This window comes from Oreochromis aureus, linkage group 1 (genome assembly GCF_013358895.1).
Source record: "Oreochromis aureus strain Israel breed Guangdong linkage group 1, ZZ_aureus, whole genome shotgun sequence".
In the NCBI taxonomy this organism is placed as follows: domain Eukaryota; kingdom Metazoa; phylum Chordata; class Actinopteri; order Cichliformes; family Cichlidae; genus Oreochromis; species Oreochromis aureus.
The window spans coordinates 17,758,719-17,771,085 of NC_052942.1; the positions used below are offsets into that span (position 1 = coordinate 17,758,719).

Consider the following 12,367-nt stretch of genomic DNA (forward strand, 5'->3'; position numbering starts at 1 on the left):
ATAAAGTGATATCTGCTTCGTGATTTACGACACTCGACTAACTTTGGGAGCAGAAAAACAATAACATGTCGTATTTATTTATTTGTTTGCTTGCTTTAAGCTTTCGGTGATTGTTAACCATTTTTCAACATTACCTGCCCACCCTGTCTTTAGCTCCACGGTCGGCGGCGGAGCGGCTCCCGTTGCTCGGCTTGCTCTTCTCCATTACCGCCTCTTGTCCTGCTCCGGTGATATCCCTTGTATGTATCCACCGTGTTGTTTGCTCCAAAGAAAAAAAAAAAGCTCACAGTAAACAAGAAAATCAAAGTTAGGGTAAGTTAGCCCCAAGCCTGACTTTTTTTCCCCATGTGTGCGAGCGGTGGGAAACCTGCTGAGACGCAGCTGCTTTTCCCCGGAATTGGGGAGAGACTCATTCTTGTCTTTCCCGCTAACTAACAACTTGTTTTGTCTCGTCCCATCCGTCAGACCGCGTTTGGTAAAAAAGTAGAGTTTTTCTTGAGTTTTATCGCCATCCACATGCACCTGTTGCTGCGGGTCCCAGGCGCGATAGAGTGCAGCTAACAAACAAACACTGCGGTTTCCCTTTTTTCTATCCCCGCTCTAAAAGCCACTCGGGTGCTCGGTAACTTCCACTCCCGTTGTCATGGAGGATCTCGTACATGTGACGTATGTCCCGGGACACGCGCTTCAATCAATCCGTAATGCTGCTTTCGAGGGATTCCGTAACATCCCGTTTCAAAGCTCTCACGGGACGAACTATCAGCTATGGTGCATTCAGGAGGCTTTGGGGGAATGCGATGCAGAGCTGTAGAGAAGTAGAAAAAGAAAAGGAGAAGATGTAAGCATTGTTCTAAGGTTTGAAATAAATCAGGTTAGGCTTTGCTCATCAGGTATAGAAACGCACAATTAATAACTGCTTTAAAAGTAAAACACCGTTTCTTCTGTAAAGTTAAAAATGCTACTATTTTTCCACTATACTCACTACATTTTTGCTTTTGTTGGTATTTTCCTAAAAAATAAGACAACCACTGTTTGAACCCTTGCACTGGAACAAGTATGTCTTAAAAGTACCAATGTGTCCTACTGCAAGTAAAAGCATCATAAATTGTAAGTAGCTCTCCCTGCAAGGCCACGTCACACAGGTGAACGTAGCCACGTGCTGGGCCGTTCTGTCGTACAAAACATGCCTGAAATTAAATTAATATATGCTGTTTTGGTGACTCGGGACAACGAAAATAACTATAAATAAACATTAAAGGCCAAGTTCAAAGTAAATGTGTGTCAAAGTATATCAAATTAATCGGTTTACCTTTCTGCTGTCCTTTCCTCAGCATAGATTCATGTTCAAAAAGTACTATGAGTGGTTAAAATAGCATTCTCCTTTTTAAGGCTAAGTTGAAATCTCTTGAAAAATAAAAACAGCATAAACATCAAGCCTGTGCCATATTATGTCTCTCTGATGTCATCAAACCACTCTTCATTCCTATGGCTGTGGTAACCTTGATAAAAATTGATTTCCAGGAAGGCCTTTCAAAACAACAATAATGTTGTTGTGAAAGTTTAATGTAGCTCTTCTACCTGGATTTTTGTTATGTCATGTCACAGGAAGAGGCGCTGAGTCATGACTATTTTTGTATCTGTGGACAGCAAATGCAACAGCAAACAAGCAGCAGTCATAATAATTTGACCCAGGCTGATGATGACAGAAATTCATAACCAAAACAGCAGCCAGAAGTATCAGTATGTGTTTTTGTTGCATGACTGAGTCTTAATATTGGACATTTAATGGATCTACATTAAAAAACACACCAAATTTGTAGTTTTAACTATTCTCAACACAGTAACAACGAAGCTACGCTCTTTATCATCAGTAACTCTGAGGGTAAGCCTTGAGATGTACAGGAAATGGGACAAGTAAGCCTCTGTCTTTTCTACAACAACCTGTCTAGTGCTGTGATAAAGTATTTGCCCCCATTTTTTTATTATTATTTTACAGGCCCTGTTTGACTGTTCACATCTCTGTATATACTACTTATTCTCAGTGCTTCAAAGTTACCACACTTTGTTTTTTTCTTTCTTGTCTGAACAACCAAAAGCAAATACTTTTTAAAGGTAGACCTAAATAAAAATACATGCTACTCTATGGTTAGCCATGTAGAGTGTGCATTTGCAGCAGTTCAGTTCTTGTAACAGCGTCTTCACATGGGAACAGGAAGAATGATCTGAACAAGATTAAACCACCACATTTTCAGAACAGACTCTGATGACCCTGAAACGTTCATATGAGGGCATGTGTTTGTGCCCTTGGTAAATTAAATAGGTAAACCACATTAGGCTATGTCAAAGGGCCTTTGACAACCACACAGCTTAAAAATAAAAATAAAGAACAATTTGAGTTTGCACATGTCCTTCAGTGATGGAGCACATGATTTTAACCACTTAGCTAAAATGCACGAAAGAAAGTACTTTTTGACATTTTTAACATTTCAGTTTTCAATAATTTTGAAATTGTATTTAAAGAACACTTTGCCCATTTTTCTAAAAGTAATATAAATACAAAACCCGTCACCTACCTGGCTAACAGATGTGGACAACACTTTTGCCTCCCTCTGTCTCAGTTACACTCAACAATCTATACAAATGAATGAATATTATGAGGATGCACTATGAAAGTTGTAAGAACTTCAATAACCCAGTCAGCTGTATTTTGCTGTCAGTGACCTGAATGACACACATATGAAAATGGAAAATCTACTTTTTCCATTTTCGCATGTGTACTGGAACTGTTGAATCACCCCATGATTCAGCAGCTTGTAGACACACCTTTGGCAGAAATTTCTCACACTGCCATGCAGGAATGTTGGCCCACTCTTTTTTAAAGCATCGCATCAGTTCATTCAGGTCTGTGGGAATTCATTTATGCATAGATCTCTTAGCTTGAGGTCTGAACTTTGACTGGGCCATTGCAATTTATTTGTTCTTTTTCTTTTCAGTCATTCAGACCCCCCAGACTTTGTGTCCATCTGCCCACTCTAGACTACCCTTTGTAGTGGGAAGGATGGGTGTTGACTTTGGGTTAAGTGGTCCTCCATGTTCTTGCCATTGTGGGCTCTGGATCCGCTTTTACCCACCATGCAGTCGGGTGTAGGGTATAAGGGAAGAGATGTGGATGTGGAGCAATATTTACCAGCAGTTGAATGCTCATGCCACATCTGTTTCCTTAGTTTTAATAGCACTGTAATTTTCAAACAATCATACACAGTCTTTTCACCTCATACATTCACATACACCAACACACGCACCTAACATATCATCTATAACATTGACAAGTAGGAGTGAAGTGGGTGCTTCTGGGTGCCGATATATTTATATGGAAGAGGCAGCATTTAGAGTTCTGCTCGTGTCCTGTTTTGCGTTTATTTAGAAAAAAGAAATGAACAACCTAGATTCACAAACATATAATACTGTGTTGTTTCATTTTATTCACAGACAAATAGAAGGGATCTTGCATTAAAGGGGTATTGCATGTAAAATACGTAGACAGGATACAGTTAAACTCGAACAGCAGTGCGTACTGTACAGTTCCTGAACATTTCATTGAGCACATTCACAGTAAATTCAGTCAGACCACAGCTTCAGAAAGAAATGCTGTTTGAAGACAACTGAGTCTAATGTCATTGTTTGTCTGTGCACAGATTTAAATGGCAACAACTCAACTATGACACACATTTGGTCTATCAGTAAAAATGTTAGTAATCTTAGGAGTGATATTGTATGTTGTAATATACCATCAATATGACAGAAGATACCCAACGGCACTAGACTTTGACTTTTTCCTAGTTTGTATGAGCCTGTGGATTGCAGCTAATTTGCTGTTTATAATGTTAATTGAATATTACTAGTTACCTGTTGGTTTATTTGTAAGTCTGTATTGTCAGGGCAAACTGAAAACATGAATTTATCAGTCTAGAAAGTGAAGGTGTCAGTAAATCGTATGACTTTGGGTTTATATGTTTGCTTGACTGATGGATCCCCGTAGTTGATTGTCGTGTACTTCGGTCTCTGCTTTGCATCCTCTCTCTTGTGTTGAATCACAGGTAAAGTTACAGCAGAGACCTGACTGTCTTCAAACGTTTCCTCACTGGCAGCATCTTCTGAAAGTCGAACACTCTGCATTGTACTTGAGCCTTTACTGTCCACTGGTTTTGCTGCTTTTGTTTCCTCTTTGGCCTCCCTGTCTCTTTCTTGTGGTTCACCCTCTGCTGCTGTTCCTCTTCTGTGTGTAGGGAGGCTGATGCCATTATGCAGGCCTGGGTTAGTGTCTTGAAAATTCTCCAGCGTCTTTAACGCAGTGCTAAGAGCAGCCAAAGACGTATCAGATTGCGTTGGGGGAAGTGGATCGATAGGATTTATGATTTGTGGGGGCAGGGCTAATTGAGAGGAGGGATCATTCTGATCGGGACCTTGTTGATAACCAAAACTGTAAACACGTGGGATGACATACATGGGCAACCTGCTTTGAAGTGCCATAGGTCTTCGGGGATTTGATTCTCGGTTGTCAGTGGTGTCAATGTGCGCGTGTGTAGAAAATTCCTTCATACTGGGTTTTGGATGGCCTTTGGTTATAGCAGTGGAGGATTCACCTGCAGCTGATTCACTGAGAGACTGTTGCACATCTCCACCAGGACTATCTGTTGTTATCCTCGCTGTCTTGTCCTGTTTCGGGCATTCTGAACCATTAGGACTGATTTCCTGCTCAAACTGCTCAATAGAGGAATCTACACACATGGACCACACAGGAGAGCAGGTCCTGATTGTAACCACACGCCACTTGAGTGGAAACTCTACCTGAGGCAAGAGCCTGTAAGGTTCTGGGAACGACCACTCTGTCACAGAAGCTGAACAGAGCAGCTCTACATGTGCATATTTTAGCCTCTTGTTGCTACAATGTTCTTCATCAACTGCTGTCTGATTTTCACCACATTCTTGCCGTTGGATGCTGAAATCATAAGGTTGAGCCTTCAAATGTTTTAATGAGCAGCAAACCTCATCATCTAAGCTCTTCTCTCCCATTTGCTCTGCCGTCAAATCATTTCTGTCACCCGAGTCTGAGTGTGCCCGATCTTTCCTGTCATCCTGCACATTTCTAATTTCAGCTCCTTTCAGCTCCTGCCCGAGAAGAATTTGATTCTCTCTGTTTGGTTTGTGGACACTTTGGACGCCCTCCTGTTCTCTTTCAAAGGAAGCTACCTTCTCTTTTACATTAACTGTCACTTTGACTCCTTGAGAACTCCTTTCATGAGAAAACTTTAAATCATTTCCCTGACACACAGTGGCCATGGTCTCGAACTTCTCCATAATGGAAGATAAGAGGATCCCTCTTCCAATGAGTCTTGGTTTGACCGGCTGTTTCTTCAGCACTTTCTGCTCTTTTTGCTCAGCCATGGCAAACTTGGCCACCATATCCTTCACGCCACCTTCTTTCTTCCGTTGTCTTTTGGCTCGTTCCCTGTTTTGCGTGCCATCCTCGCTGTCTCGGTTCATGTTACCCAGCAATCCTCTGCTGGAGGGCAGAGTTCCCACCTCCCTCTGATGGCTGATGGGAGGTTTGGGTGTGGATCTTATGAATTTGGATTGGAGCAGCTGGAATGTGGTAAGGCGTCGGGGTATTAAGTCTCCTGCTGTATGATTTCCTTTGTTTCTTTGGGTCTCCACCCAACGCTTTTCTGAGAGGTTTGAACTTGTCTCAGCGGTTTTTCCTCTGGTTATTTTTTCCGCTTCAGGCAGATGAACCATTTCACAGTTTGTCTGAAGTGGAGCCATTTTCACTGAAGTCTCATTTCTTGGATCAGAAGGATATTTGTTTCTTGTGTTTCTTTGTGATATAGTATCTACATCTGGCTTTTCTGAGTTTCTATTTCTGGTGATCCACTTGGGCAGATCCTGTGTCAGGTACTGCAGGAGACTCTCGAGAATCCCACGGAGCACCGGACGGCATTTTGGATCTCTAATCAACTTCTTCAACATACTGGCATCTGGGATGTTAGCGGTTTTCTGAGAGTTTTGTCTACAGAGAATAGAGGACATGTAAAACCACCACTATTGCTTAAGCACAGTCGTTACAGCAGAGAAGGGATATTAGAGTTAGCTTTAAGGGAGTAATCGAACTGCGTGTCTTTGATTTCATGTTTTATTTCACCAGCAAGCAAAAAAAACCCCAAAAAACAATACTTTTGCTGTAAATGGGAATTCCAGCAGTCATTTTAACCCCGTAGCAAAATGTCCAGGCTGGTAGCAAAGCAGCATGAATTAGATAATTAGTTCAGGAAACTGTGAGGGCGATTTGTGTAACGAGAAGGAAGTCTGATAGAATTATGAAGCTGTGCATCAAATTAAGGCGACAAGGAGAGCCGGGCACTTTATGTGTGATATAACTACACTTTAATTGTCACGTCATTTTAATATTAACTGTGTAGAGGTGCTTTGACAATGTGCTGCTGACAAGAGCATCAATAATAATCACGGTATTAGAACACAAAATTAATATTCTACGACTTAAAAACGTTAAAATCATCCCATCCACATCTCACATGCGCTAAAAGTACATTTAATCTGGACTACAAAGTACATAGTTCATGTTAAAGCAGGTTATAAAATAAACTTTTTTCCCACTTCTGTCATTTCAGTATAATTGAGGCATGTCATTAGTCGTTAGTATGTCAGGTCCTAGAGTGCTGTGAAAAGAATATTTGCCCCCTTGTGACCTCCTGGATGACTTGTTGATGCGCTCTTGGAGTAATTTTGGTAGGCCGGCCATTTCTAGGAAGGTTCACCACTGTTCCAACTTCCAAGTTCCAAGCTTTAGGCTTTCTGAGATTTTTTAGCCTACTTCACTTTCTCTGACAGGTTCTATTTAAGTCATTTTTTAACAGGTCTGCCAGTAATCATGCCTGTGGTTAATTATGATTCAACAAGGGGCCCAATTACTTCTTTACACAGGGGAAGCGTCAAATACTTTTCCAAGGCACTTTAGGTGTTGCATTACCATCAACTGAATATTAGACTAACAGATAACAGACAATCCCATACAGAGCATTCCTCTCAGCTTTGTACGCTGGATAGTGTGACCCATAATAAAAGGTTATTCATGACAGATCTGTAACTAGATCTGTACATACTGATCCAGGGAAAACCAAGGATAGCACGACAAAAGTAGTAAGGAGGGGGCGGGATACCACTTAAAACTACTAGAGTGATGTGCAGAGTCGCTGCTAGCCAGCAGAGTTCAGGCCAGTGAAGATCAGGATTACTTGTCTATGCATTTTTCTGCAGATGATGCCTTGAACAGCGCCTCTCCCAGCTCCTCCAGGTGTTCTCTTTTGTCCACGTTCTGGTGCAGACCTGGGGGAACCTGGCTCGGGCCGTGCAGGAGGCCATAAAGACATCCCGCAATCAGGCCCGTGGCTTCGCTCTCACCTGTAATTAAGTTACAAAGAGTATGAGTTACACTAAATATCACTTTCAAAACACTGTGCAGGACCTGAAAGCTGTAGCTCACACCTCCGTGGAACATGGCTCGTTTGCACAGCTCAGCCCAGTCACTTCCTGCGGCCAGAAGAGCGTCGTAGGCAATCATGGGGGCATCGTGACCTCTTCGGCCTGCGCGGCCCTCTGAACTCCAACGCTTGTACATCTGTACTGACAGAAAAACAGAGTTAACGGGCGTGCAACATGCCTGTTAGGAACTATCATCTGTTGGCATGAAATTCTGAAAGAAAAGCCTTACTTTGTCTGTTTCCTCAGCATCATAGCGATCAGGGAACAGAGCTTTGTTGTGTCCCTCCTTATCAATCTCTCGCTCTTCAAGGTAAAACTGCCACTTGGCTTCAAAGTAGAACCAGTTTTCCTGATACTCTGCATATGAATGCACATTCACACATCAACTTTCACAGACGTTTGTGCACATATTAAATGCTTTTTCTTTCATACCACATACAGGCCCGGCCTAACCTGCCATGTGCCGTATGGTCTTCCTGCAGTACTCCGCAGCTCGTGGGATGACCTTCAAGAGCTCACGGCCCCATGTCACAAGAGGCTTCCCCTGGATGGCATAGGATGCAAACAGTGCCGTTGTCAGGGAACCTAGAAAGCCTGAAGCCACAAATGAGATCACAAGACACTTCGCCTGATCAGTCTGCTGATAGCTCAGACTCACCAGTTACATCCATAATAATAATAATGTTTGCTGCTAAAATAGAAATACTACACAGTCAAACAGCAGCTTAATTATCTGCCTGTGAGAGATTTCTTAGGGTTAGAAGCTGTTAACATCGTCACCTGTAGGGTGGTTGTGAGTCATTCTTCCAGCTTCAATGCTGACCTCCACCAGGCTATCTAATCTCTCTGGTTGCCAGTATCTCATACCCACACACATGGCCTTGGAAGCTGCACTGAACCCAGACCCTGAACATGGAGACATGTTCAGATACACGTTTCTGTACTGTATCAACCACTGTGGTCAGAAGTTTAGGTACATAAGCTTATCATGGGTATGAATGTCATGGTACTTTGAGGCTTTTAAGGATTTCTTTGAACTGTTCTTTGTCCAAGGTCAAATGATTGTACAGCATGTTTACTAACTTAAAAAAAAAACTGGGTGCACAAGTTTGAACTAAAACCAAAATAAATTCAATCTACACAGGGTCAAATATATATAAATACACCCCCACTAATATTTTGTTAAGTGTCCCTTAGCGAGTTGCATCTCAACAAGACGTTTTTGGTAGCCATCAACAAACTTCTGGCATATTTCTGTCCGAATATTTGACCACTCTTATTGGCAGAATTAATTTAACTGTGTAAGCTGTTGATTTTAGGTGAAGTTGAAGAATTTGGAGGTAGTTCTCCTTTGTTCATCCACTTTGTGCAATGTACTATTATTCCTGGCAGGAAAACAGCTCCAGAGCATGATGCTACCACCACCATGCCTGACAGTTGGTACAGTGTTCTTAGATTTGTCCTTGTCATTGTGGCCAAATAAAACTTTTCTTCAGAAGAGAAGCTTGTCTATGTGGATAGTTGCATATTTTAGTCCAGCTTAAAGGTGTCAGTTTTGGAGAAGGGACTCCTTTCTTGGTCTGCACCCTTTCGGTCAATGGCGATGTAAAACTGGCTTCACTGTGGACAGCGACGCTGGTGTTCCAGCAGTTTTCGGTATGTGTTGGGCTCGAGCCTTGGTGGTTTCTTATACCCACATACAGTTGCTTGAACAGATGATCCTAGATTCTGCAGTTTGTTTTAGAAATGTTTCCAAGAGACCTTCTCAACTTGTATAAATCTTCAGTTCTCCTTAGATCTTCACTGAGTTCCTTGGAGTTTCCAATTGTTTTGAGTATTGGCCAATCCAGTGAGTGCTGTCAATTAAATACTTTTCATTCTCACAAAGAGAAACTACCTGTTACAGTCAATCATGATCACTAGCAAGGAGTTAATAGACCTTGGCCTTGTCAAGTTTAAAGACATAAGTGAGCCTGTATGTACACCTTTGACCCTGTGTGGATTACAGAAAATAAATTCAAACTTACAGTCATTCCAACCTGGAACATTAGAACAAGAAATTATTAAAAATCCAAAATTACCATGACATTCATGCCCATGATGACTGTATGTGAACTTCTGATCATGAACTCTATAATACAATTCACTTTTTTTTTTTTTAAATCTCCAGTGACCTTTTTCATTGAAAGGTGTATGCCAGGCAAGCAGGAAGTTGTAAGGTTTGAGATGAGCACAGTTCTCCACTGTGGCGGGATCAGGGACTCGGCCCTGGAGAGACACCATGGCTTCAACGTAGAGACGCACCAGCTCTCTGTACAGGTCCTCCAGACACCAGTAATCTGGAAACACACACACACACAAAAACCCCCGAGTCAGAGTCATTCATGCCTGTCGTGGAAGACGAGCTGAGTGGTGCTTTGATGAGCTAAATTTAGCCTCAGCCTGCCACACCGCTGATTAGAAGTGGCATGCATGGAGTCACTTCCACACACTATGAGGTCAACTGGGAGCCACAAGCAGAGCCCGCAGACAGTGTGCTAGAATTTGTGGACTGTATATGTGTGAGTGTGTGGATTAGAGAGTGTCCGTGTGGACACAGAACAACCACCTTTTAGTCAGTGATTCATAACTTGTGATGAAAGACTCAGACTTTCACTCATAAAGAAGTCTGTCCACTGCAATGCATGTGTGGAAAGAAGGTGCTGGGAAAATATGAACTATTTTCTTTCAGATTTAATTTTTACTCACTGCTTTAAAGAAGACTGTGTCATGTAATTCATACAATATGACTTTAATGAGTAATAATTGCTGTAACATTTGCTTTTACTTTGTTCCCATAAGTCCAATTACAGGGCAAACACTGAGAGGCGCAGCATACATTACACTCCATGTGCTGTCATCTGGCTGCTGTGTGTCTGTGTGCATAAGTGCATATGTGCAGGCATGCTGGATTGTTGCTAAATAGAGCTTGCTAATCTCAAAATATGTCATCACCATTCTTTCTCAGGACCACTGTCACTGGCTTTGAGCCGCATCTGCAGGCACACATGATACCAGCAGATTATGGAGGAGTCAGGCCTGCTATTGTTCCCGACAGCGGAGCTGAGGACAGGCTTTTCCAAAGTAGTCTATTTTGGACTCTTCTGTCCTGGAAACTTCGAGCCGCGCTGCGGGAGCTCAAGAGGGCATTTGGGTGAGGGCATGCATAGTAAGGTTCCTGTTAAGATTTTTGTCTTTGATCCCCCTGCGGCGGAGATGGATCATGGTATGTGAGGTTTTGTCATTCAGTTTTGATTTGCCAAAACGTGATTAGCAGCTTCGTTTGCCTGTATAGAAGCAGCTATTCTGGTCCCTCTGAGCACAGAGAGATTAAAGCCAGCCTGAACAGGCCAGATGCTACGTGTCTATTTTAGAATCAAGTCAGGGTTGCGTCCAGTGAACACAAAAAGACAGACAATTATTGGTTTTCTGTGACGTTGGGTGTAAAATTTGTTTTTATCTTGATTACACAATCACAATCATAAATCCTAATTGTCATTAATCCCAAACGTACCTGTTACAAGTGCTTCTGCTGTGGTCATGTGCATCAGCGCAGCATCACTTAGGGGCCAGTTATCAGGATCCAGTTTCAGGGCCGCCAGTCCCCCCAGAGAGGCCAGTTCCTCTTGGATTATCTTTCCCGAGGTGCACCTTTCCCAACGGCCCTTTCTGTAGCCCAAGGCATCTCCTACAGCACTTAAAACCATGGCTGCCTTGAATTTCTCCATGTTGCTTTTTGATCTGGGTCCTTTTAGGTGTACTTTACTACCTCAAAGCCTCAAAAAACAAGAAACAGATCAAACTTTCTTGCCCCAAAACATCCTAAAGAAGTTCAAAAAGCTTCTCCAGCTCTCAAGGTTTTTGTCGAAACTCCCATTTTCCTTTGTTCCCCACACATCAGAGCTCTGCTGCCTTCCCCATCCTCGCAGCTCTCTTGTAGTTTCTCATTAGTTTCTAGCAGACAAACTCTTAAGGGCGGGCAAACACGAAAGCATCGTGTTATCAGCCTCAGCTTCATTGAGCTGGGCGGTGGTGAGTGATCAGGTGTCTCCTAAAAAGGCAATCCCCACGGTACCAAAGCTGAAAAGCTGGGTGGCTTGGTATGGAATGGTAACAGGGGCCGGACACACTGGAGAGGATGCTAATGTGCTGTGGGCTCGAATGCAAGTTTGTCAGCTGGTGCTGGACCTTGTTGACAACCCACCTGTCCCATGAGGGAAGAGTAAGAGTGGAGCATCAATGACCCCCTGATACCATATAAGCTCAAGAGCTCAACACTTTAATCCCTACTTCAGTGTTTTAAGCATCTTTATTAATCATCTCCTCTGACATCAGCAGCTGATATATGCTTCAGTTATGCGCACTGGTAGAGACCTGCTCTCAGTTTCTTTAATCCCTACTTGGTTGACTGCACATTACACAAATGTGCCACACCCAACCCTTATTTACATTCATCAGCTGCCCTTATTATTATACTCAGAGTAACACTAGACAAAGCATTACCAGAAGAACAATGATCATGATGATATACAGCAGGAATGCAAGCTGATAAGAGGCAACTGTTAACAAGCAGCCATTTTACATACACTCAAACATGATGGGCAGCTCGTCCTCAGCAGGAGGATGTTTTTTTCCCCTCCCGTTTCCTGCTGATTTTTTTTTTTTAAACACATCTCTGAAATCATTGTGCTGGGTTTGTGTTAACTGGACATAAACAACATTTATATAATACAAATATATATATATATATATTATTATTATTGTTATTGTT

The 12,367-nt window shown here is 42.3% G+C and overlaps 2 protein-coding genes across 2 annotated transcripts in view; both read right to left on the reverse strand.

Annotated features, from left to right (window-relative positions):
- The window catches only part of grtp1a (growth hormone regulated TBC protein 1a), an 8,026-nt gene extending 7,307 nt beyond the window's left edge, over positions 1-719 (reverse strand). The window contains exon 1 of the mRNA XM_031729587.2: positions 135-719. Coding sequence (XP_031585447.1) covers positions 135-205 — 71 coding nt within the window. The 5' untranslated portion in view covers positions 206-719. The remainder of the gene's footprint in view (positions 1-134) is intronic.
- A 5,286-nt stretch (positions 720-6,005) lies between these two features.
- adprhl1 (ADP-ribosylhydrolase like 1) lies at positions 6,006-11,562 on the reverse strand. Its single transcript, XM_031729652.2, has 7 exons — positions 11,111-11,562; positions 9,732-9,896; positions 8,338-8,463; positions 8,011-8,151; positions 7,787-7,914; positions 7,561-7,693; positions 6,006-7,476 (listed from the first exon to the last, which is right to left on the reverse strand). Exons 1-7 carry the CDS (start codon positions 11,322-11,324, stop codon positions 7,307-7,309), a joined length of 1,077 nt encoding a protein of 358 aa, XP_031585512.1. The 5' UTR covers positions 11,325-11,562; the 3' UTR covers positions 6,006-7,306.
- Positions 11,563-12,367: the final 805 nt, after the last annotated feature.